General features: G+C 40.6%; 1 protein-coding gene across 4 annotated transcripts in view; it reads left to right on the top strand.

Moving 5' to 3' along the window:
• Positions 1-27,117, top strand: part of SPHKAP (SPHK1 interactor, AKAP domain containing) — a 184,020-nt gene that overhangs the window by 141,133 nt on the left and 15,770 nt on the right. For all 4 annotated transcript variants that reach the window (XM_075201668.1, XM_075201667.1, XM_075201669.1 and 1 more), the window contains 5 exons: positions 9,100-9,159; positions 10,572-10,706; positions 15,820-16,072; positions 17,722-21,196; positions 23,486-23,662. In XM_075201668.1, the coding sequence (XP_075057769.1) occupies positions 9,100-9,159; positions 10,572-10,706; positions 15,820-16,072; positions 17,722-21,196; positions 23,486-23,662 (4,100 nt within the window). The remainder of the gene's footprint in view (positions 1-9,099; positions 9,160-10,571; positions 10,707-15,819; positions 16,073-17,721; positions 21,197-23,485; positions 23,663-27,117) is intronic.

The raw sequence follows: 27,117 nt of genomic DNA, 5'->3' as shown, positions 1-27,117 counted from the left end.
ATCAAAGAGCCATAAACATCTCCAATACATATAATCATCATCATCATTTATTTATATAGCGCCACTGATTCCGCAGCGCTGTACAGAGAACTCATCCTATCAAAGAGCCATAAACATCTCCAATACATATAATGACAAAATCATCGGTTTTGGATTTTTTTAAATTGACAATGATAAGTTCACAGTCAAGTGAATTGCGTGTACAAGCAGTCCAATGAGGTTCTCAGGGAACAAATGAAAGGAACATTAGCTCTATGTTACCAGTGCATGCACACAATACTGCAGACTGAATTGTAGCTGAAAAACAAATTTAGATCTATAAAACGTATCCAACAATGAGTATTATTGAGATTTACTCTACACATTCAAGTTTCACAATTACAGTAACTATTCGGGGATTATATTTGTATCTGAATACTGTTGTGGGAACATAATCCAAGAACCCTTCTCCTAAATATTCATTGGCCCAATATATGATGACTGTGCACAGTTTATACATAAAAAAAACCAAGAAAACTATTTTTGTTCTTGAAATAAAGCCCATGTACCCATACACTGCACTATCACTGTTCAGCCACCCACACAATACATGTCTAATGTGCATTATGGGCCTAATTCATCAATAAATATTGCAGTAGGTGTAGTTCATATTATCAGAATATAATTCTTATAAAAGCCTAATTTTCAGTCAAATACAGTGGAAGCGATACACATTCGTTTAATATAGTTTATGATAATTTGACTAGGTATAGTCACTATCTGTCTTATAAACTCATCTATTTTTCAGTCAAATAAATATAACAGCTATGTGAATTATTTTAATATGCTGTATTCTATGTACAAGATGAATGATAGCTAGAATTTGATTGGTTGCTATGGGCAACACTTCCACTTTTTCTTTTTAGAAGTTTTAGTAAATCTACCCCTAAGATGCTTAATAAATGCCTCTTTTTAAGTAAAATTTTTGCAATGGTTGTGGTTAAAATTATTTTAATATACATTGTTCTAATTGAGACACTAACTTTTTTATACAATAAACACCTATTTTTTGTGGAAGCAGTGTGAAAGGCATGTGGAGGTGGTGTGAGAAGGCAGGTGGAGGCGGTGTGAGAAGGCAGGCGGAGCGGTGTGAGAAGGCATGTGGAGGCGGTGTGAGAAGGCATGTGGAGGCGGTGTGAGAAGGCAGGTGGAGGAGGTGTGAGAAGGCATATGGAGGCGGTGTGGGAAGGCATGTGGAGGGGTGTGAGAAGGCAGGTGGAGGCAGGTTGAGAAGGCAGGTGGAGGAGGTGTGAGAAGGCATGTGGAGGCGGTGTGAGAAGGCAGGCGGAGCGGTGTGAGAAGGCATGTGGAGGCGGTGTGAGAAGGCATGTGGAGGCGGTGCGAGAAGGCATGTGGAGGCGGTGTGAGAAGGCAGGTGGAGGCTGTGTGAGAAGGTATGTGGAGGGTGTGAGAAGGCAGGTGGAGGAGGTGTGAGAAGGCAGGTGGAGGCGGTGTGAGAAGGCAGGTGGAGGAGGTGTGAGAAGGCATATGGAGGTGGTGTGAGAAGGCATGTGGAGGGGTGTGAGAAGGCAGGTGGAGGAGGTGTGAGGAGGCGGTGTGAGAAGGCAGGTGGAGGCGGTGTGAGAAGGCATGTGGAGGCGGTGTGAGAAGGCATGTGGAGGCGGTGTGAGAAGGCATGTGGAGGAGGTGTGAGAAGGATGGTGGAGGAGGTGTGAGAAGGCATGTGGAGGAGGTGTGAGAAGGCAGGTGGAGGAGGTGTGAGAAGGCATGTGGAGGCGGTGTGAGAAGGCATGTGGAGGGGTGTGAGAAGGCAGGTGGAGGAGGTGTGAGGAGGCGGTGTGAGAAGGCAGGTGGAGGCGGTGTGAGAAGGCATGTGGAGGAGGTGTGAGAAGGCATGTGGAGGCGGTGTGAGAAGGCATGTGGAGGGGTGTGAGAAGGCAGGTGAAGGAGGTGTGAGGAGGCGGTGTGAGAAGGCATGTGGAGGCGGTGTGAGAAGGCATGTGGAGGGGTGTGGGAAGGCAGGTGGAGGAGGTGTGAGAAGGCAGGTGGAGGAGGTGTGAGAAGGCATGTGGAGGCGGTGTGAGAAGGCATTTGGAGGGGTGTGAGAAGGCAGGTGGAGGAGGTGTGAGGAGGCAGTGTGAGAAGGCAGGTGGAGGAGGTGTGAGAAGGCATGTGGAGGCGGTGTGAGAAGGCATGTGGAGGGGTGTGAGAAGGGAGGTGGAGGCGGTGTGAGAAGGCAGGTGGAAGCAGTGTGAAAAGGTATGTGGAGGAGATGTGAGAGGCATGAGGCGGTAGTGTAATCGTAATCGCCAAAGATTTTAAAATGAAATATTCATTGCCATTGACGAAATGTTTGCTTATACCTGTTACGATCCGCGGAGGCCCCGGGCACCTCCGCGACTCACTTCCCTCTGTTCCTGGCGTCCCGGTCGTCATGGAGACGGCCAGGATGTCACTTCCGGTTCTCGGCCTAACTGTTGCTAGGGCAACGGCCGGACGCCGAGCTGTCAGTTTTTCGCGCCCCGGCAACACAGGGCAGCCTGGCGCGTGCGCCAAGACCTCTACTAAACATGCGGGCTATTAACAAATAATTACATTCATTAAGCCACACATGGGGGGCTTATTATGCCATTTCATTCTCTGCTCCTGATTGGCTGTCTTAAGTATTTAAGGCAGGGAGGGCTTAGCCTCCCTGCCAGTTATAGCGTGGATACTGTCTGTTGCTGACTTGCTCCTGTCCTGTTCCTGTTTGTCCCAGTGTTCCTGTGGATACTCTGCCCCTCTGCTTTTGGACCTCCTGTTGTGACCCTTTGCTCCGTTTCTGGGCTCTGATTTCGTGCTGGTGACCCTGACCTTTTGGCGTGTTATTTAACTACTCTGTTTGCTTCGGACCTCTGACCTTGGCTTATGTCTGACCATCCGTTACCATCTCTACAGCCTCCTCCGGCCCTGCCGCTGCGGTGTTGTTAATAAACTTGCACTACATCTAGAGTTAAGACCCGGGGGCATCCGAGTACCTGCGAGCGCATAAAGCTCTATGGGAAAGGCGGCTGCTGTAGGTGAAGACCTCTTCCGCAAGTTCTGCAAGTTTATTATCAGACCAGCAGCCTAACAATCCGAAGAGTAATCAGGCAATACGCGTGAGGGTCACGATGATACACGCTGGATTACTTATACCAACATATGCCAGTGAAGTTTTCACAGAGACTGCAACATTACATGGATACTCTAGGTAGAACAGCAGATGGCCCATCTCTTAGTGCAGACGTTTACTAAACTGAAGAGCATGTTCATTTGCAAAATAAATTACCATTGCTGCTATTTGAAATGAATTGCCTTATATCTTGATGGAAGCACTTATATTTATGACTTCAACAGAATGCAATGGTTTGAACTTTTTATGACTTTCAAGAATCCTTAGAGCTGTCATTTGAATTAAAGTACCCAGCAAAAAGCAGGCAATTTACTGGCAAGCACAGTGTGAAAGTACTAGTGACAAAGTCTTCACCCAGTGTGATTTCAGATTTGTAGCATAAGAGTCTGAGTCATATAGGTGACAACCTCCCAAATCATCTCTTTAGATCGCTGGGGTGATCACTTTGTACTTAATGTGCTTATTGCTAATATATGTTCAGAAGAGAACAGTGTCAAATGTAATCAAATGCTGCATGGCAACATCCCCCTATATAGAGGGTAATCACAAGAAAGGGTAAAGGAAGCTAAACACCTCTCTTTCTGTAAGGGGTTGACCAACCCTCTGGTGAGAACAAAACCAGTGGCTGTATTTTATTTATTTACTTACAGTCAGTAAAAATGTTGTGACATTTTCATCAGTCATTAATGAAAACAATTAGGCTAGTATACAATTGCCATCTTATGAATTTTAACTTACTGTACATATGTAACACCCCCTTTTCCATCTAGGGTGTATGTAGCAGATTGTGTGTCTGTCTGCGAATGAGTTCTTTACCTTGTATTCCGAGTCGGGCAGTGCCTCCACCTCTGTCTGGGTACCGTAGGGCCTTCATTGGGTAGTGTCTCGACTGTGGTAACCCCAGAGGGAGACCAAGGAACCCTCCGTTGCCCTACTCTGAACAACAGGCACACACTAATAATATATCTAGCAAATAACCACAAAAATATGTATGTGGTTCTATCACAGTCACTTTAATGTTAGCAAACACAAGGCATAGAATATAATATACTTCAGGCCTCCCCACCTGTTCCCTACCTGGCTAATAACACAATGCACAGTCCAAGTAAGTCAACAGTAAATAAACATGGGTGACTTATCGCCACTTATCGATCAGCATCTGTTTCCAAGATGGCTCCTCTCAGTTCAGTGTCCAGTAAGGTATCTCACTCTTCATTGTGAATCTTATCCAATCTCTCATGGTGTCTCTCTCTCTCTCTCTCTCTCTTTAATCCCTCTCTCTCAGGCTCCCGCTTTCTTCTCCCTGACAGACTGCAGTAGAATCGTTCAGGATGTCTGTCCCTCCGAGTCTTTGTGTCAATTGTAACTGCTCCTTCACAAGCTCATCCTCCCCACTGCATGCTGGGAGATGTAGTTCTCTGCCTGCAGAGGAGGCATCCAAAGCGCTTGTATGGCCCACTCGGGTCTCCAGCGCCACTCATAAAAGTACATAAGTAATGATTATATGCCACTTTCTTACACTCCATAATCCTCCTACTCCTGTAGATAGTGCGACTTTTACTTTTGGAGAAACATGTACATACCTGCCAACTGTCACAGTCTCAAGAAAACTGGAGTGAGACTGGGTGGCCTATTGGCCAAGTTGAGACTCCTATAAGCAAAGGTGATAACAGCAGCAGTGTATTATAATAGGGGCAAATGGGGTGATGGCCCAGAGCAATATGGGGGCCCAGGGCTTTTTGTTATTTTTACTCCCCAGATATGTTCATCTCAGGACTGAGGTGCTGTGTGTCAAAGGGGATGGGGACCATCCAAGTGTGGGTCTCCAATGCTCTTACTCTGCTTTGGTGATTGGTGGAGGAGGCAATGACAGAGCTGCATTTGGCAGCACATTGCTGCTCCATGATGTGACATCATCAGTGGGAGTCACTGGCCCTCTGCACAGAGGACCTTCCCACATGAAGCTGCAGTGCTGGGAGCTGTTGTGAAGAATGATGTGAAGAATGATGTGAAGAAGAGTCCTCCATCAGACATCACATCAGGTTGGAACCTATTAGGCTGGACGTGGGAAGGGACGGCTTTCTGCATATGTGACAAGGGTAGAGTAATGGGAGAGCATACATGGCAGGAAGAGTGGGGAAAGTATCAATCCAATATGCCCTCCACACTAATCCCTTGTCACATATGCTTCCTCACCATTCTCCCATTGTCATATGTGTCCCCCATCCTCCTTCACATATATATAGCCTATAAATTATAATAGAAATAATTGTGGCATCTTCCTCAACATTTTGCTAATATAAAAGTTTGATTAAAACAAATAAAACATTTATGGAATTTGACAATGATACTAAAAGATAGATCTACCTGTCCCAAAAAAACTATATAACTTTTGCTAGAGTAGATCATATAATGAAAAAAAAAAATATTACCAGAGAAACAGAGACAGATCCAAAAGTGTAAAAACATCTGAAAATTGTGACACAGTTCTGTAATAAAAAAGATAAGGATGCATTTGCGTGGAGGATGGCGTGTCTCCTAAAAACCTCCGGCTTATAGAATGGTCTTTTCTTATAGTATTTTAGTGACATAATTATTATTAAGACACAGGGTAATTAGTCATATTTTCTGTTGGATCAGTATAACTGTGTACAAAACACTGTACATTATATAATAATATACTGTAAGACTTACAGTATTGCATCATATAATACAGTGTAAGTATATAATAAATTACAGTGTGTGATAACCAAAATATACCAGTTTCTTTTGCTGTCTGCTCAAATACCCCACAATATAATTTTATAATATAAAAATATATATTTTATTGATTTTTTTACAAATTCCACTTGTTAGACTCCCCTATGTCATGTAGCCTTGTGTTCATTCAGTGCCTTTTTGTATGTCATGTAGCTGTCATTTTTCTTAAAATACAGTCATTCTTTTTCTTACTCAATTGAACATGAAGCTTTGAGGCTAAGTCAGATTCCTATTATTTTGCGTCAGGGGTTCAATCTCAAACAATAGCCAAACAGCCAGCTTACTGTGCTTTTAGAAGCGTGTGCAAAACACAGAAATCCTAACAGAATAATTCTCTGATGAATAAAAAAAACTATGTGGTAATAAGGAGACACAGACAGCCTTGCAGTGCACAACAAAGAGTGTTATGTATGAAAGGAGAAGAATTTATTTTGGCTCAAGAATGTGATTAAATAATTCAGTCTGTACTATAGTGCAATATTTTTACAATATGTAACAAATAAATGATATATTCTAAGATACTTTAATGGAAATAAGATTTGGTTACATTAGTAAATATGTATGTAAAAATGTCCATAATAGTTCAGTGGAACTTAAAATGTTATTGAACCACCAAAAAATATTTTGCCATGCTGTAGAGGAGATTGTGCTGTACTATTAAACCTTTTCCTGGTTGATAGAACTCAGAAGAACATTCAGAATTCAATGTGCGCTTCCACAATTCTTTAAAAGTCCATCTCACTTCAATAATGCATAAATAATACTTCCCTGTTGCCAGGAATGTATATTATATATTCGCTTAATTATAGCTACATGTATCAAAGGAATGTTGTCAGTATGTAATACACATTTATCTCTTTCACATATGTGAACAAAGGCCTCCTAAAATGTTTCCAAATAGAATATAGATTTGGTTAATCCTGTAGTGTTAATTTGTTCCAAAATGGGCTGCATTCCAGGGTGTAACAAAATTACAAGTATATAAAAATCAAACCCTTATATCAAACTATTCACATAATACTGCATATGTGATTAAATTCTAAAATATGCCTTCAACCTAAAATATGGGTGTCAGGAAGAGACATTTGGTTTAGTTATGTTGTACAAGGAATGCACAAGGTACCAGCAGAAAAAGTAGCCTCAGGTAGGACAATCCTTAACCACCACACATAGTGTGCTGATATAGAACTGATAGCGATTGTCCATAAGAGCATATTTTTATTTGATATGATTATAATTTTATTGTTGTTGATTTGTAAGGTGACCCAGGGCTCCTCAGCAGCGGGCAGTGGGGAAAACGGCATACATACATCAGTCACGTATAAAGGAGACAAAACAAAAGCAGATGTAATGTGGGGAGAGCTTACACTCTAATGGGAAAAGAGCACAGCTGAGACGAGAGTAGTGAGTGTGGCTCAGAGAGTTAAAGAGATGTGAGGGTATACTAGTATGAGTAGTGCATTCTTCTCTAAAATCCACCCAGTCTTCTAACCCCTGATGCCTTTTTGCCATGTTCAATTTTATCCTCATGCCAGACCCAGCATCCTCCACCCACCTCATATCCCCAATCTTAAATAAACAATGTATTAAAACTGCCTCACTCTATAACTACTGCATTATTATTATTGATACTTTCCAAATAGTAATAAGTAGCAGAAGAAGGAGGATATAAGGTCAAGGGAGGGTCCATCACAGTGGGTAAGGGGTGAAGTCCACTGAGAGAGACTGTGACTGGATCAGTTATAAATAACTTATGGTATAAATGTATTTAAAGGAAATAGCGCAGGGCGCTTATTTATATAATTGCAAATGTACTTAATTTTGAATGTGTGTGTATTTTTGTAAAGGAAATGTCTTTATTTCTGAGACTGGGGAGGTAATTTGTTTTGTTTTTAACTTTGCTAGAGGAAATGCATTATTTCTGAGGTATATATCTGATACAAAAAGAATTTGTTGAGGAAGTCTTTTGTGTATTTTGGTGTAGGGAAATGACTTGTTTGGTGTTTTGTAACTTTTCTTTGTGAATTTTCAAGTGGAGGAAATGTGTATTCTGCAACCGTCTAAAGAAAGAACCCATGTTAACCTCATGTTAATTAGACCCTTTGATATGTGATGTCCAAACACACCTGGATGCACAGGAAGGTTTAATTAGACTTGCTGTTAGATTTCCTCTGTGTCTAAAACAAGATGCAGGAAATCACAGCAACTTTTAGGGTATCACAGATAAGTGTAAATATTGTTAGCTTTGCATTGCATGTAAATCCATGTTTGGGTAAAGATATTGCATCCTGATACTAAAATAGCTCAGACCTTAGGGGGCTGGCTTGCCCTGTGAGGCTGTGTCCAAAACGTTATAAAAAAGTACTGTTTTGTATTGGAAATTTTTCTTCTTGTTTCATTTGACCTGCTCAATGGTACCTTCAACCAGTGTGAGCAAATAAACATCACTTGCTTCAAAGACCTGCTTGGAATCTTCTCTATCCCTGTGACCTACAGATTAGACCCAACTCTAATCCGTTCCTGGCTGTTCTGAGGTTTGGACCCAGCTTTCTGTTATCACAGCTCTGCCTGCTTCCCAACAGCTCTGGCCACTGTGATAAGCCAGGGGTGATCCATCCATAGCAACCCTGATCTATAGGAAGAGGTCAGGGGTACCAGTCCAGGTACACCAGTAACGGGGTACACTAGCAGCGTCAATTACCCAGAAGAAACCCGGTACTGGATGTCGGTAAGGAGTCCAGTGGTGGCAGCATTTGTAAGCCCCTCCTGCTGCAGTTAGAGGGCGTGAAAGGGAGTGGTGGCAAAGTAAGCCCAGCTGGTTCCCAACAACAAGAGACAGGGTGGCATAAGTGGTCCATCCTGTCACAGAGAACAAAGGAGGACATAAGTGGGATTGTCAATGGGGAATGTTGAATTCACCTAGTATGAGAGTAGTTAGGTCAGAGGATAAGAAATAAGTGAGCCAGGCAACAAAGTTGTCAAGAAATTGGGAAAGTGGACCTGGGGGAAATAAATCACAGCAACATGAAGGTGGTACGGAGACGGATTGGTGTGGATTTCCAATAAGCTAAATCAAAGGTTCAAAGTGATGCAATGTATTTAGTAATCCTAGTACCTGCTTCATGCTGATAACATGCCTTGTAAAAAAATATATATATTAACTCTTAACATGCTTTGTTTTTTAGATCTCTTTTGTAAATATCAATGCTTTGAGTGAGGATTCAAGCCATGAAGCTTTACGAAAAGTAAGTGATGTTCTCTACACGTTCTCCTCCAGTATATTAAGTAACATTAATACTGTTATATACACTTATGTTCATTGAATGTTGAAGTTAGTTTAATGGGCTCAGCCAATGAGAGTCCAGCAGATGACAGTCACAGTGCGGGATTCCCCCTCGTTGTATCACTACAAACTTTCCTCATGCACACAATTGGCAGACATAATTTTTCTACCTGGTAGAGGTGCAATCCTAAAAAGATAAAGAGCCAGCGATACACCAGACACAAAGTTGAACGTACTGCTGCACACAAAGGGCCTGATTCATCATGCACGTATTCTGAGCGCAAACTGTGTTCAATATTATACGCAAGTATTTAGGCTTTACATACTCCCGAAATTCATCAATGCATGGATCTCTAGATACGTGTGCTTTTGAAATTGGTGGCAGATTGGCTGTACTCTATTACACAAAATGCTGCATACGTCCAATACCATCATGTGGTTTTAGTTTTAATAAAGTGGATCTCATATATAGAAAATGTTCATAGATTTAACATTAATTTATAAACACATACCTCACAATACACAAAACAGAAAATTTGGAATAAATTAAGCTCCTCCTACAGACCAACCCATGATCTGCCCAATCTAGACATGGTTACAAATTTTGAACTGGTTCGAAATTATTTTAAATTTCACTCATGTGAAGACTATGGCCATGCTCCCATTTACGGTTCACACATTTTTTAAAAAATTTGGATAGTTAAAACTATTGTGTTCAAAGTTTGAATATCACAGTTCACTTTTACCTTCGAAGTTCACTGTTCACCTTTTAAAATGTAAAAGTTAAAAGCGATCAATTTAAGCTCAAGCACATGCTTGAGCAGGTCCACACATTTTGAACATATTAAACTTTCTGGAATTAAATTTGACATTTTTAGAATTTAGTAATAACGTTTTAAATTGTGGGGAAAATTTTTATTTTTTTGTATGATCCGACAAACAGGTTTGAGAAATTATTCGCAGCCGGTTCGGGCATCTCTAGCCTAAAACAATGCACATCTGGCCCAAACCACTCAAAAGTTGTCCCACTGCTTTCAGAGTCTGTACATGAGGACAGCTCCACCAAAATCAGAAGGCAAATAAGAGGTAACATATTGGGAGGTATTTATACAGAAATAGTCAGATAATGTCACATATCCCAGCATAGTGAACAAGAGACATAATACTATGCATTTGTCAACACACAAAGAATAATAACCAGGTCCAGGGGAAGAAACCGTAGGTATGTTTCGACTTAGCAGCGAAACATACCTGATCTGATTAAACCTGATCTGATTAAACCACAGCTACAAGACAAACCAAGGGTCATATTTATAGTCATATTTATAATTATTATGTATTATGTATGATTAAAACAATTGTTTCATATTTTAGAAACTGGACAAAGTGTCTCCAGATCTACAAAAACTGATAAATTCAGTAAGGTCACAGGAGCTGAGAGAGAACGAGATTATGCTGCTGAGTGGATTAACAAACAGGAAATGTGGGCCGACAACTGGGACCCAACAGGTAGGTGTAAAATTCAGAAGTCGGTTTACATAAAATAAGGCTGTGTTCCCCACCATAGTATCTCTGGAATGCTGTACTTTCCAAGACTAGCCGCACCTGGGGTGGATAAGGAACTTAAAGTGAGTCTGGAAACACCTCTGAAAGAGGCCTCGTGTAGGCAGAACCAGAACAACTGTAGGTGGGGCCATCCAAAAGTTGGCAAGTTCAGCACACCATATGCCCTGGTTAGCAGGGCCAATGCCTGAGATTGCGATACCAGAACGGTGATACAAGTACAGCTGTTAAATAGACTTCACATTGCATAGGCTATATCTCCACCAGCGAGGGGTTTGAAGCCAGAAAATGCCCATTGATTTATTAGAGGGCATTTCAGCACTGAATAAATCAATGCTCCAAATACCCTTAGTGCATATGTTGGTATGTCATAAATTTCCACCTTGTGCATTGTATAATATTTCTGAGTACTGTGAACTGTGACCATATAAAAGCAGAAGGCTGCACAATGAGTACTTTAATAGATCCTAACCTACTTTACATACCAGGTCAGAGCATTGCCTGCTGCGCCCGGAGTCCAGCATATCTCCCAAAAATCCGGGAGTCTTCCAGTCTCTCCAGCAGAACATGCTTTTATACAGGCCAGGGAATATCCTTTTTTATTTTTTATTTTATTTTATAATATATAAGTTTCAATTTGAAACTAAGATAGTTGTTTTTATGAGATTTTCAGGTGTACTTTAACTTCACTGACAGATAAAAAAAACAGTTAAGAGGTCATTTGAAAAATCTTAGGAAGACAATTGAGACATTTTTAGGATTTTTTTTTCTTTCAAACAGTACTTTACTGCACCCAGAGAGTAATGCAATCATCACATCTTGGTGATTTGTATGTATTTATCATTTGTTTGCATAACACCTGTGACACAATAAGATTGTATGTTACAGAGGAGGAAGAAGCGCAGAATTTAGAGGAAAATCCATTTCAAAGTAACAAGAAGAAATGGCAGTTCTCTCAAGCAAGTTACACTGTAAAGAGAGTTGTCATACAGCAGTCAATCATTACATTATCTATGTTTTGGACATAAGCAGTATGATATGCATAGTTGGACTCTGTACTACTGTGGAAGACAATGAGTTAAAACCAGATCTGTCTTTTATCCATTCTACTGCACACATATAGCAACACGAATTCCCTGCCTGTACTGTGATGTGTTCAGCAATCCGTGGGTATATTTTTATCTGCCACAAACATGTCAGTAAGATCCAATAATTTATCTTGTTCCGTTCCAGCGGAATCTATTCTGCACACTCTACAATTTCCCATCATTACTCAGCATTATTTATATTATTTTTAATGCCAGAAACAGGCCATTACAGCCCACTTATATGTCCCATTGTGCTCAAAAGCCATCACATCAAACAGAAATACATTCCCTAAATAGCTTCCACTAAATACCAGTACGTTGTGTTTCCTTCCTATTAATCTACCTGTAAAGTAGAGCATTGTATTTATATCCTAAGCATGTTTACACTAGGGCCATTAGACTGCTAAGGTAAAGAGTACACAAGAAGAAGCATCAGCAAAATCGCAATGTGCATTATTTGTTATTGAAACTGATCAACTTATCATATCTAACTAGGAGATGTAGGAAAACATTTACCTCTATTGAAATACATTGCGTGTAAATATCTTAGTTTATGTAAATACGTGTAGACAGGCTCGGACTGGCCTGCAGGGCAGCAGGACTATCCACCGGTAGGCCCCTCCACATTATAGCCACGCCCCCTCCATTGTTAGGGAGGAGCTAAGAAAACAGCTGACTCCCGACTTGCATACAATTCATCTTTTGGACATATGCGAGAACAGGAAGGGACAGATGCGTTCCACAGTGGAACGCAGGCACCTTCCTCTCCAACAGTAACAAGCACGGACCACGAGAAACATCCTCTGATTTCAGCACACTGGGTACCCGGCCACCATCTCTATATACATCGAAACTGCAAGTAAACAAAGTTAAATTTGAAAGCATCGCAGCAATAACCATCTGATATATGTGGACAGTGATCTGAATATTTATATTGCACTAGCAGAGACTTAAAGAAATACCAATTCCCATCTACTGGACTTGTATGCTATGAACATTATTTTATTGAGATATCAGTGACTGTGTTATATCTGGATCAATGCAGCATTTATACCCACTGCCATTTGCCTCCCAGTAGCTAAACTAGTCCAGGTATATATACCTAGGTTTGTCTGATTTTTTATGTATGTTCAATTGATGCCATACCATATGTATGTATATAGAATTCAATGCCTCATAATATAAATACTGTGGTTTAATTGGAGTATTTTATTTGTCTATATTAATGTATTTTTATGTATTTTAACCAGGATTCAATAAATTGTGATAAAACTAACATTAAATGTTATCCCACTAATTGAACCGAGCCTCTTGCTCACAGCCTAATACAAGATCTAGAAAAATACGAATTGTATTCAAGATAAAAGAATACAAATTTTATTATTAGCATTACACTTGGAATAATACATAAGTCAATGAGCGCTTAACTTTCAGTATATTATTAGTTCGTAGAGAGGGATAACCTGTGTTAATGCTGCTCTTGCAACAGTAGGGGTAGAGCGCAACTCCTCCCCCCCCCTCCCCGTTTTTGCCAAACACTCCCGTTAAACACACTACCACACAGGTGCAGAGAGTCGCGTCTGGGCTCTCTGAACCTGCGCGGTAGTGTGTTTTTCACTTTGAGCAGGGCAGATGAGAGTAGGAGTTCCGGATATCCAACCGCCCAGAGGAGCATGAGCAGGTTAGTAACTAAGTGCGCAGTCAGCCTGTCATTTTAAAAGAGAAGGATGAGCACACTACATTCTTTATATACTACACTATGGTGCTAGCTGTCCTTCGTGGGCTGACCACTCTCCCTTCAGTGTCTGGTCTCGCCTCTATGATGGCTGGCCACACCCCCTCTGGTGGGCCCCTAGCGTTGCAGTCCCCCGGTGGGCCCTTCATGCCCCAGTCCGACACTGCGTGTAGATACATATGCACAGACACAGTATTACTTGTTGATATGTGTACATTATAACTTTATTCTTACTACTTGTCTGTATAATATACATTTGTGTACATTGTTGCTAAGCTAAGAGACAATATGAATGAGGAACAACCACAAATATGATCACCCCGAATAATACCTAATACAGAGACCAACAGCTCATATATCACATGTAATTTATCCACTGATGTTTCAACTGTGTTATCTATCATTATGGGGGCTCTCCCATTATCACTTTTCTGTTTCTCTCATGCCTGTCCCCCATGTCTCTCAGCTGTCTTCCTTATATCTGTTTTCCCTTGTCTCCTGTGATTTGCACTGCTCCTCTACCATTCCTTGTCTCTTGTGTATCTCTCCAATGTCCTCTACCTCATAGACACTTGTGTATCTCCTTGATAAAAACACTATGGGCTATATTTACTAAACTTGAGCTTTGAAAAAGATTAGGTGTTGCCTATAGCAACCAATCAGATTCTAGCTGTCATTTTGTAGAATGTACTAAATATATGATAGCTAGAATCTGCTATAGGCAACATCTCAACTTTTTCAAACCCACAGTTTAGTAAATATACCCCTATGTTTATTTGTCTATAGACACTAGTGGAAAAATGTATCAAGCTGTAATTTGCCTGCAATTTTTCACGGGCGAGTTTGAACCCACCTATGTATGAAAAAGCAAGTTGATAGTAAATCGCCAGTAACGTTTTGTAACCAAAATTGACATGCTAGAAATTGGGTTCCTACTTTTGGCCATTCTAAAAATACAATTCGCCATATGCACAAAGCTGCGATTTTCCAAATTTAGCAATCTTGCTGTGAAAATCGCCAGAATCAACACGCTGCTTTGGACAGGGGTGATTAGCAAACACATCAGCTTTCCACTGCTGCCCAATGTTAACAAAACAGGAGGCAGAATACAAGTTTTAATTTTGAGGGTAATGATTATTTCTTGTTTAGAGGGCCAAAAATTACTATAAATTATCTTACGGGGGCCAAATCATTTTATGAATAAATTAGTGGGCCAAATTTCATTATTGATTATATGTAAGGGAAACTTTTTTTTATTTTATTATATTATAGTGGTATATTATTTCATTAACAGTGGGCAATAATGATTTTTTTCTGATGTGGCAACTCTTAATATTTCCAGATGAAGACATCATTTAAAGTACATACTTGTGGCACTACAAGTGGCAGCATGCACACACGTGCAAATCTCTATTATTTATATTGATCCTCCCTTTCCTATTGGATCACCCTATTTTTCCCTTATCCTCATTACCCCTCCCCACCTCATCCACTGAATAATATGTTTTCTGGCTAGCTGTATCTCATTTTGAAAAAACTCAATAATAAACCTTTTAAAAACAAAAAAATCTTACCAGGATACCCTAAGGGACCTAAATATGTATAGCTTGGAATATAAAAGGGAAAAGAGGATATGATAGAAGCTTCCATCTATATGTCAATAGTTTTTACAAGGTACAGAAGGAAAGCATTCAGCAGAGACAGTAAAATATTAGAATAAGAGGAACAATTACTTTACCAAAAAGGTAGTGGGTAGGGGGAATAGTGTCTCAACAGAGGTGGTAGAGGCTAATACAGTAGGGGATTAGACATAATGCTATCCTACAACTGGAAAAAGGCTAAGGATTAATTAGGGTTTAGCATTCTCAGGGATAGAATTTGGGCAGAATAGAGGTTCCCTTTGGTTCTTACCTGCCAGCATTGTCTATGTTTTAAGTTATATTTAATCAGCATTTTAGTTTTCATCATTCCCATTCTGAGGTGTTTCATAGTGTCTTAGCAAACATTCAAACAATTGCTTTACCACCGGTTTCCTGCTATTTATATTTCCCGACTATTGATTCAGTGAATTATACTCACTTGGCTGCAATACACAGATGACTAATAGTGGAACCACCTAATTATATCTAAAACAAATTAGATATCTAATTAACAAGAGTTTCCTATTATAATGACTGGGTCTATGTTTTGTAAGACTATGTCTTAAGTGACACCGGGTTGTACTGCTCTCTATTAGGTCATGTGGCCAAACGAGATCTGTCTGTTGCAACGGGGGAGAATGGGGAAAAACTACTCAAATTATATTCTCTTGGAACTAAACAAGTTTCTACTGGGTCTGGAGCTGGCACAAGAGAATCACCTGCAACCTGATACAAGCCCGCTCCGAACCGAGGATGACACCAACTGCTCCGTTTCATCCATAGAGGAGGATTTCCTGACTGCCTCCGAACAGCTAGAAGAGAATAGTGAGGAGGAGAACTGTAAGGGAGGCAAGTACTCTTCAGACTGGAAGTGAACACAGTACAGACATTTAATGAATAATGATAATGAAATGATAATGAAATATATTAATGTTTCTTGACTTGATTCATCAATCTAGTGTTCCCATTTGATTGCCGAGTTGTTGCTTTGTTTTGGGTTTTTTTTTATTGGGGGGGGTATGTTTTGTTTGTTGTTTATATATGTTCTCTTTTAATTCTGTGTTCCCCAATCACAATAGCAAGAGCATAGCCATTGTCTTAAATGGTCTGAATATCCATTGCATTAAAAACTTAATTATGTTTTGTTATTAATTGTCTATGAAGTATCTGCCAGTACTTGAAATTGCAAAATACGATCCTCTCTTCCGTGTAAACTTAGTTTTTAATGTGTTTTATGGATATGGTGCACAGCAGTCATTAAGGACAAAACATAGCTATAAATAACCAGGTTGTCTTTATTATTATTATTCTTTATTTATACAGGGCCAACATACATACAGCCATAAAGAGAATGTATGTTTAAGTGACATCAATCACTACCCCAGTGGACTTTTCCAATTTCCCAGTAGCTCTAGATAAACACACCCTCACTGGAGCCAATTTAATTTAATTAGAGGCTAATTCCCTCAGGGGTGTGTTTCCATACTGTGTGTGAGGTTCTAGCCAATCAGAGCAGCTGCGGGGAGTGAGGTCATTCCTTGCTAAGCCTAATTTTGAGGACCCATAAAAAAAACAAGATTCTGTTTTGTGAAGCTGGGTTATTAAATTGAGGCAAAGTTGTGCTCCTTTTAATTTTCCTTCCTTTGCAGTCGGGCTCCCATTTCCATTACACAAAAATCCTTGAACCGTGTGTCAACCTCTACTTTTAGTATGGCCACATTTTGCACTTCCCAGTTGCACATATTTCTAGGCACACTTTGCACAATATTAAAAAAAAGCTTCAAGCACACAAAACTGCCACATGGCATAAAGACAGACGATGTCCAATAACTCTCATGATTCATTTAAAACTTAAAACCAAGTAGTATTTTAGGAGTAAAAGGGAAAAGTTTAATTTAATGAATGGGGCTGTGTAAAGTGGTCGAAGGGTGGACTGTGACATAGGTGAACTAGTTTTCCCGAGAGTGGAACTTGATGATAAGAACAACTTGAAGCAATCTAAAGCTGGCTTTGGTAAACTAGTAGAAAGTCATCTCTATGGCTCCAGTGCATCATAAAAATGCAGAAATGTGTTTGGTCTTGAAGTAGCTACAGTTCTGCTCTTCATGATTTGAGTCTGGAATGTTCTATAGGGCAAATATACCTGAAATAAAGTTCAAACACCTTTCATTGAGTCCCAAACTTTGTAGTTCATTTCATACTTCATAAGTAAATTCCAGTATTCCTTTAATGTTTGATTTATATTATTGATGATTCTGGAGTTGAGATTCTCATAAATCTAAGATCAAATGCTGAAATGAAACATAAAATGATCAGGTATCACAGTGTTATAGTGTAGCTGCACCTTGCCCAAAAATAATCTTCTGAATTTGGATTCTTGTAGGAAGACAGATAGTGAATGTCAGAATCAGGGCTGTCTCTATAAATGAATTATTCGCTAAGAGTAATATACATGTATAAACAAGTTGTGACCCACTTTTCTTAACCTTTAATTTCAGAGCCTCCTGATGAGATTAAGAAAGTTAAAAGAAAAGGAACTGAAAGCTCTCAGAACAAAAGAAGTGTAGGGATTAATATTAAAAAAGAGGAACCTATTGTATACATTGAGAACTGGGCAGACTCGGAGAGAAGCTCTAAAGCGAGGAGACCTTCTCTGGTGGGGGAAACCCTTGATGAAAATATTAAGTGTAAAATTGGGAGGAAAATATGCTCTGGCAAATTGTGTAGGAGTGAAATACATGGAGATCAGGCTGGGGAAAGTCATATCCTGCCTGCCAAAATGTGTGAGGTGGACGACTTTACAGACTCTTTTGAAGACCCCGCGACCACAGGCCAGTATGCAACAAATTTGGCTGAGTGTGTGCTGCAGGATGCATTTATTAGACTGTCACAGTCTGACAACTCTTTCACCAAAGAGGCAGCTGTCTCTATCTCAGCTAGTGACTCTGGAGTAATTTGCAAAGAAGGTTCTCCTGCAACATCCCGCTTATGGAATGAACTACCAAAAATTGTAATAGTTCAGAGTCCAGACAGCTGTGACAGCCCAACAGAGTGGGTTGATGAGTCTCACTGGCCTGAGCAGGAGAACCCTGCAAATGTTTCTGACCATTGGAAAGAAGAGGACGCATCTTCTGGTTTCAAACAAAGTACGTTAGAAGTAGCTTTAGCGTGCGCAGCATCAGTAATAGGCACAATCTCCAATTCTCAGCCTTCAGAGCAAATTAAAGTGGGACACGTTGAAAACATGGTTTCAGAAGAGAAAGACATTGCTGAGGAGCACATCAAAGACATGGTGGGATTTCCAGGTGTTGTGGTGGAGGCAGAATTTTCAGTGCCATCTGCTTTGTGTGGAATGACTCGGGTGGCAAGTGCAGTAGCTGTTTGCGGCCTTAGTGAACAAACGCAAGGACGCTATCCTGCCCCATCCAATGGACTTTTGGTAGCAGCGGATGCTTCAACAGCTGTGGCTTTACACTGCAGCATCGCATTGGGAAGTAGCATGGAAAAACTCAAAGACAACATTGCAAAAGCACTGCTGAAAGAAGCAGCTGTAATGTTGACCAGTCCGTGCAAATACAGGAACTTAGAAGAATTTATTGAGTCTATGAATGAAAAAATCATGAGCAGTGTAAGCTCTTGTAAGTTGGCCCATGTGGGTGACGTTGTTAATGATGACCTAGCTCATAACTTATCAGATACAATCCTGAGACATTCAGCTGAGGATGCCATACAAAGGCTGCAGGGTGTTGAGGGCCAGCATTGTTCCAGTACACCAAGTGATTTTGTGTCCACGACTACCGAGCTTCTCTTCAATGTGATGTATTTCACTTGTAAGAAGATGAGTGATCTTGTGCAAAGTGGAGACTTGCCCTCTGATTTTGTAGCTGACAATCCTAAATCTGTAGATTCAGAGAAAGGAGACAGTCCAGTTGATGATTTTGCTGATTTGTCTATAATTCACAAGTCCTCTGGTCAGAGTAATGAAAGCCAGTTAACTAATTTGTACACTGAGCAAAAGCCTGAACCAATTTCACACAAACTATCGCAAAATGAAGCAACAGAAGGCAATTTAGTCCCAGCAGTGACAAAAGCTGCTTGCAGTAAGCAGTGCCTGAAAAGGGAACGTTACAAACGCCACCACAATGAGCACAGAGCCTTCTCAGCAAGGGAAAGTACTGCCTTAGAAGATGAGTGCAGATATTATGTGCTAGACAAAGGATCCATAGAAGGAGGTATGATTTCAGGAAGTCACGAAAAGCTCAGCTGTGAGCTTAACATATCCAAAGAATTCACCTTGAGTTCACCATTGGGGAGTAGTTACAAGTTGCATTCCACTCAGGCTGTTCTTCCACAGAAACATCCCATCAGTAATTACTGCCTAACAGACTTTGCAGATGATTTGGCCGAAACTGTTGTTTCTATGGCCACTGAAATAGCTGCTATATGTTTGGAGAACTCCAATGGAAAGCAACCATGGTTTTGTGCATGGGCAAACGGGAGCGAATGCTTGCTGACCCCTTGCAGGACAGTGAAAAGGAAAAAAGAAACATCCTCAGGGGGGTCAGTTGTTAGAAGGCACAGGCCACCGCGCCTCAGTGAAATAAAAAAGAAGACAGATGAGCACCCAGAGCTTAAAGAACGGCTGATGAACCGAGTAGTGGATGAGTCAATCAACCTTGAAGATGCTCCAGACTCTGTTAATGCATTTGCCAATGAAGTGGCCTCCAAAATAATGAATCTAACAGAGTCATCCGTGGCAGATTCTTTGTGGCAGGGACAAAACGTGTCACGGAACCGACTACACTGTGACAGGTGGATCAGAGGCAAAGCATCCAGTTATGAGAGCATCCCAGAGGAAGATTTAGATGCCAAAAGTCTTGTCAACACGCTTGGTCCCGGATACCTGCTAGGACAACCATTCAGCAGGACCAGCTCAGTGTCCAAACAGTCTAGCTGTGAAAGCATCACTGATGAATTTTCTAGGTTTATAGTGAATCAAATGGAAAATGAGGGAAGAGAATTTGAACTATTGTTAGACTATTATGCTGGGAGAAATGCAAATACTATTCTAAACTCTGCATTACAGCAGATTTCTAGGAGAAACAGTCACTTGAATGTGAGACCCAGCTGCCTTTCCAAGCAGTCTAGCACTGAGAGTATAACTGAAGAGTTCTATCGGTATATGTTAAAGGAAATAGACAAGGAAAATAAGGATACTTATTCCAGCAGAAATACTGCAGAATGGACAAGCAAGTTAATGCCTCCCTCACCGCGCACCCCTTTCTGCTTCCGCCAATCATCCATGCCCTGTAACAGATCATCCAGTGCACGTTTGACTGTAAATACTCCGGTCAAAGCAAACTCTCTGGATGGATTTGCAAGGAGTGGCTCTCGAGATTTCCTCAACATTCAACCTGTAAGTGCTATGTCTTCCACAAACCTCTGCAAGTCAGACTCCTGCCTATACCAAAGGTGCCAGACTGACCAAGCTACGGATATGCTAATATATGAGACCTGGTCCAGTTCCATTGAGGCACTGATGCGGAAGAATAAAATCATAGTGGAGAGAACTGATAGCGTAGATGCAGAATCTTCACCGAACGGTTCACCTGCACACGTTGACAGTTACGCTAACAAGCTGGCTGTGGATAGCGTTCAGAGTAGAAAATCTCTTATAGTCCAATACCAAGATTCACTTGAGAGCACAAATAAGGGAAGCTTTAATTATAACAATAACAATATTTCACAGAGCCAGTGCAAACTTTTAGACAATCAAGACACATTAATGGTCACAAACTCTACATCTGTTCACCAGCCTGGTTCCTCCACCGGACATATGGAAGTACCTCTAATACAGATTGAAACAGAGCAAAGGGAAGAGACAGAGGGAGAGGACCAAGGAAATATTCTAGAGATCACCTTTCTTGATGACATTTCAAAACAAATTGGAGAGCGAAGCATCACACATGTCAGGTACTAGTGTTATATATGATATACTAGGATAAAAATATGTTCATTACAGTAGATTATTCAACCTCAGTCCACAATTCTAGTGCTGCTTTTGTAGTCTTATTTTTGACTCTAGTATTACCAGGCATTATTACGAAAATATCAAAGTTTGGTTTATCTACTCTAATCTAGAAGAGAGATTTGAATTATTGATCTCTAATTATATATATGACTGTTTGATGATTTGTTGGGTTCCCTAGCAGTAACATTAATGATAGAAATTTAAATCACAGATATAAGTAGAGATGCCCATTTGAACAGTATCGTCCATATTTCCAGAATACATTCTGTATGGAGTGTGTCTTCCAAACCAGAACGCTATGAAAGTATTGTGTTCTTTCCTGTGATAGTCCCATTTTATTACACTTATTACATTTGTAATCCCCCATCTGAAATCCCATGTTTGCCTCACAGTTTAACTACAAAAAATTTTCACATTACTAATACCACTTAAATTATTCTCAAGCGTGCAGCTTAATAGAGTGATTGTGAAATTACACTTACACAGCAAATTTATAGTTATGTGTATGCAGGCTATAACCGCAGTGTGTGATCCCTTAACACAATGGCACTAGCCAACCATGTAATTATTGTCCTAGCCCCATATATCAATCCTGATTTTATCTCCTTCCTCCCCATAATCATATCCACATTTTCAATTTAAATTTGCAACTTTAAGGTTGACACTCACCAGTTATTAAAGAAAAATAAACATGGGACTCTTTCTATAAAGCAATTTCCTCACAATTTATTACGTTCTAATAGAAATTTATGAACCTCTTTATATGGTGAGGAGAGTATGTTGCATCATAAACCTCCAACAATTGTCAAGTGCTATTGGATCACATTGTTTTTAAATACACTTTTAGCTATTGTTCTTTATACACATTAAGCATGAAAAAAACCTTTCAATATATAGATAGCTTCATGTAGTCTTTGGCGCCCATGCATAAAGAGAAGATATAATTCTGGTTTCAAACAGGGCTATTTAGAAAAATAAAATAATTATTAACCTTGCCTAGAAATATCAAATCGGCATCTGACCTTTACATAACTAGGGCCTGATTAATTAAGGATCTTAAATTAAGAAGTTTCTTATTTAAATCTCCTGAACAAAAGCATGTTGCAATGCAAGGGGTGCAAACTAGTTTTCTGTTTTGCACATAAGTTAAATACTGACTGTTTTTTCATGTAGCACACAAATACTTGATAGCTTATTTGTACACTGAAATTTAAAGTTGATATTTGTGTGCTACATGAAAAATCAGTCAGTATTTAACTTATGTGCAAAACAGAAAACTAATTTGCACCCCTTGCATTGTAACATGGTTTTGTCCAGGAGACTTAAATAAGAAACTTCTTAATTTAAGATCTTTAATGAATCAGGCCCCTAGTGTGGTAAAATAGGTGCAGACGTGACTACATCGCCAATTATCCATATTTTAGCAGGACAGTTCCAATGTACTTGTCTGGAGGCAGGGCTTAAAGATTTAGGATCTGAGTATTATGATTTGGAGGTGTAATTTGAATGTTTCGGGTTATGACCTGGTGGCTCAGAAGCAGGGCTTACATTACCAATAGTCAATCCTAGGTAGATGCCTAAGGCACCAGCATTTAGAATGGCAACTAAATCACTAAATCATTGACATAATTCCACTCAATTATTGGCATTATTGCCAGTGCAGGGCCCCTAACTATGCACCAGCCGCTGACATGGAGGGGCAGTCATCAACAGATTCTGTGAAGCTGCTGACTGCTACTCTTCCATATTGTTAAGGGGCTGGGAGTGCAGCTCCAGACTGCGATGTCACAGCATGGTGCCACTCTCCCAAGAGAAGAAGACGGCATCTCACCACCTCTACATGCACCGCTCACAGATGGCCTGCCCAGGGACCACCCACTGGACCTGTTCCGAAATGCAGGCTAAATTGATTTTTGTTAATGTTGGCAGGCACAGTTGTACATTAAAAATGTGCCATGGAACTGCATTTCCTTGTGGTTCAACAAGGACCTACACGATTACTTGTCCCAGGTGATTTAAGCTTTAGTTTCCAGAAAATTTTTCAATGTTATTGTTTAGTCAGTGCACATAATAAGCTACAGTATGTTGCTACTGGATAATATACTTTTATCCAGTAAGCCACCATTGGACATATTCTTGTTACCAAGCTTTGTTTGATTAAATAATGAGTAAACTTCTCTGAATTGCACTGCAGTTTGTTGCACCATTAACATGCAGTTTATTTTAACCAGGTCATCCCAAGCAAAGCAGGTAACTAGGAGCTTTCCAAAGGGGACGCCAAGGCCTGAGCTCCCTACTCCCCTGAGCAGCAGTGAGGATAGCACAGGTAGCTGGTCGCAGCTTGTAAACGAGGAGGAAAACCCAGAGGACGCCAGCAGCTTTCTTCAGCTGAGTGAAAGATCCACAAGGTGATAAGGGCAATGTCATAAAGACTAATGTGTAGCGTATTACAGGGATAAAGTAAAAGACATTGGGCCTGACTACAACCCCAAACATATCTTGCATGAAACTGCTCTACAAATGCCCATAAAATTGAATGCAATCATATGTGCCTATGCAGATTTGCGTAAATCTTTCACTTACACCCGCTGGAGAGGAAAGACTGGGACGGGAGGGAACTTCTAACATAGGCCAAGTACAGTAAGAGCATATTCGCACAATTATGAACAGATGTATATGGGGACACAGACATCTGTCCAAGCCATATTATTTGCGGGTGGTCAAGGGCAGATGCAAATAGAGGATGATGATGATGATGACGGCTGCCAGCAATAGTGAACCATTTGTGATTGGCTGTTTTGCAAACGAACCGCTGATGCTGATAGGTACTTTCTTTGTTGCACGTACATATATTATGATTTCCTGTGAGTAAGTAGGGAAAGTTGTTTCTCTTGTATTTAAAGAGGTTTGGAAATCATATTGATGCCTAATAGCGAATACGTATTTTGCAAATAAAACAAATGGTTATAAGCCTTCATATAAGTTTATGTGTCGTATGCCTGGTGTAAACTGGCTGCATATGCTACTAGTGCAGACCCGCATGTATCTAGCAGCTTTGCATATGCCTGTAATTGTGGCTGTTTTATTAAATGCAATTTGCACCTGCCATTTGGGAAGTATTTGCAGCCAACTCTGCATCAGTTCCTAAAACTCAAATTACAGACTAAAATGTAGTTGTTCACATAAATTAAGAGAATGAGTAGCACAACAAGTAAATAAGAGGTGCTGGTTATAATTCACTTTCACTACACTTCTCTCCAAACTACTCTTCTCTCTCCAGCATCCTATTTCTTCCTCCCCTATTATTATTCCCCCATTCACTACTTTCCTCCTCGCTAGTCTACACCTTTCATAATCACTGGCCTGCATATGCGGAAACAAACCTCTTGCCACTCCAAAACTGTGCATCCACCCTGTACCTCCAATCCCTCCAACCTTATGCATATCTTCAGTACTCTCCCTCCCCTTTTCCTATGAACTTTGAAAAAGTAGATCTGTTTGTAACAAACTTGCATTTATCTATGATCTATTAACTTCGAAATCCCACAACTGCCTTGTAATTACAGAAACCTGCCCTATTTCCCTTGACACTACATCACGTGCAACTCTCTCTCTCATGGAGGTACCTCCTTCAGCCACACTCTCAGTCCCCAAACTATCTGGAGCTGAATACTATAACATATATGGAGATTTCTGCTGAGGGTCATCATATAATAGCCCTAGCTGCTCAAAAAATAAGGAGTCCACCAAATTAGATGCACAGTGGTGGGACTCTAGACTAAATGTCCAAGATTGGGAATCAGAATCTGCAATATTTTTTAAAGGTTTTCGGTCACCAGTAAAGCAGACAGGTGCACTTTATGTTCTAGGACCCCAGAGGCAGCACCCTAAAGCCCGTTGGATAAATCCTTCTGAGTCATAACCTTAATTGATAAATTCTGTACCAGCTGGGTCAGGACCTGCAGTTGGTTTGTCAATACCTGAGCATAGCTAATCTCCATAAAATATGGCCTGTTATAATGTAATGCACGCCACCAGCTTTACAGATCAACCAATAAAACTGTGTCTGGTCTTCACCTATAGCAACCTCTACTTCCCACTAAACGCTATTTGCTGGTACTCAGTTGCCCCCAGGTCTTGTGTGCAATAGTACAGGTTTATATTCAGGGCTGGTGCATACAAACAAAATAGTAGAGTTTAGAGCCCAATGCAGAGACAAGGAAACTATCAGGTAAACAAACAAGAGGCCAGTAATATAAATGGCAAGAACAGTCAGAAACAATCCGAAAATCAGGGTAGATGGCCATCAGAATTGTTGGAGTCACAAACCAGGGTCAGGGTAAGCAACATACAAAGAATAGTTCTCCCTAATAACCAAAGACAAAGTACTTTCGACCCTATTCCCGCTCAGCTTCCCAACTCCCTCTCCCCTCTGCATGGCCAACTCTAGCTCTCATCTTCAACCTGTCTCTTTCCACTGGCACATTTCCATCCTCCTTTAAACATGCGCTCATCTCAATCCTAAAAATAAAATCTCACGATTCAACCTCTCTCTCCAACTACCACCCAATTTCACTCTTCCATTTGTCTCCAAAGTACCTAAGTAACTTGAGTACAATTGTTTAACTCACTTAGCTTATCTTCTCCCCTCAAATTCCCATCACCTTCAATAACACCACAATTTCCTCAGTCTCTGAAGCCTGTGTCCTTGATCTAACACTTGACTCCGCCCTCTGCTTTATTTCTCACATCCAGTTTCTCTCCCAGTCTTGTCATTCCACTTATAAATATTGCCAGGATACGCCCTTTCTTACCCAAGATGCTACCAAAACTCATCTGTTTTCCACTATAACTCCTGAAGTCTTCTCCTATCTGGCATTCCCACAAGCCATCTATCTCCACTTAAATGCGTCTCAAACGCTGCAGCAAGACTGATCATCTTTTGCCACTAATTTTATTATTATCTTTAAATTATAAGGCACCACAAAGGGTCTGCAGCGCCGTACATGATATATACAGAAAACAGTGCCCCATGACACAACATGATACATAAAGAACAAAATATGAAGAACAAAAATATATAAATATATACACACACACACACACACACAGGTAACATGGTAATGCAAATCAAATTATTTCTGGGACAATAAGTGAAAGTGGAATTAGAAATCAGCGAGAAGTAGGCTGCAACTTAAGAAAACAGAGCTAAGGAAGCAGGCTTTGAGGTACAGAGGGTGGTGGAATAGTAGAAGCAGCATACAATAAAGGTGGGCCCTGCTCCTGAGAGCTTACAATCTAAAGGAAAGGGGGAGACACAAATAGGGTGGTACTAACTGGGGGAAAGAGCCGGGAAAAGGGAGTTAGGAGGAGAACTGATAGACTTCAATAAAGAAATGAGTTTTAAGGGCTCGCTTGAAGCCTTTGAGAGTAGATGCTAACCTGATGGAAGGTGAAAGATCGTTCCACAGCTGGGGAGCAGCCCGGGCAAATTACTGGAGTGGGAAGTGGTGACCAATGAGGCGGCGGTCACAGGCAAAGGGGAGGGAGCGACTAGGAGTGTCGGTAGATATGAGATTGGAGATGTAGGGAGGGGAGGCTTGATAAAGAGCTTTAAAGGTGAGGGTGAGGAGTTTAAATTTTATTCTGTAGGCCACGGGGAGTCATTGTAGTGATTGTTGGAGGGAGACTGCAGAGAGACCGGTGGGAGAGAAAATGAGACGGCAGCCGCATTGAGGATAGACTTAAGAGGGTCAAGGTGAGAATCAGGTAGATCAGAGAGAAGGAGGTTACAGTGGTCAGGGCAAGAATTTACAAGCGAGTGAACAAGGGTTTTCATGGCTTCCATGGTGAGAAAAGGGTG

Source organism: Mixophyes fleayi, chromosome 3, assembly GCF_038048845.1.
Source record: "Mixophyes fleayi isolate aMixFle1 chromosome 3, aMixFle1.hap1, whole genome shotgun sequence".
In the NCBI taxonomy this organism is placed as follows: Eukaryota; Metazoa; Chordata; class Amphibia; order Anura; family Limnodynastidae; genus Mixophyes; species Mixophyes fleayi.
This window is presented reverse-complemented; position numbering and strand designations above follow the sequence as displayed.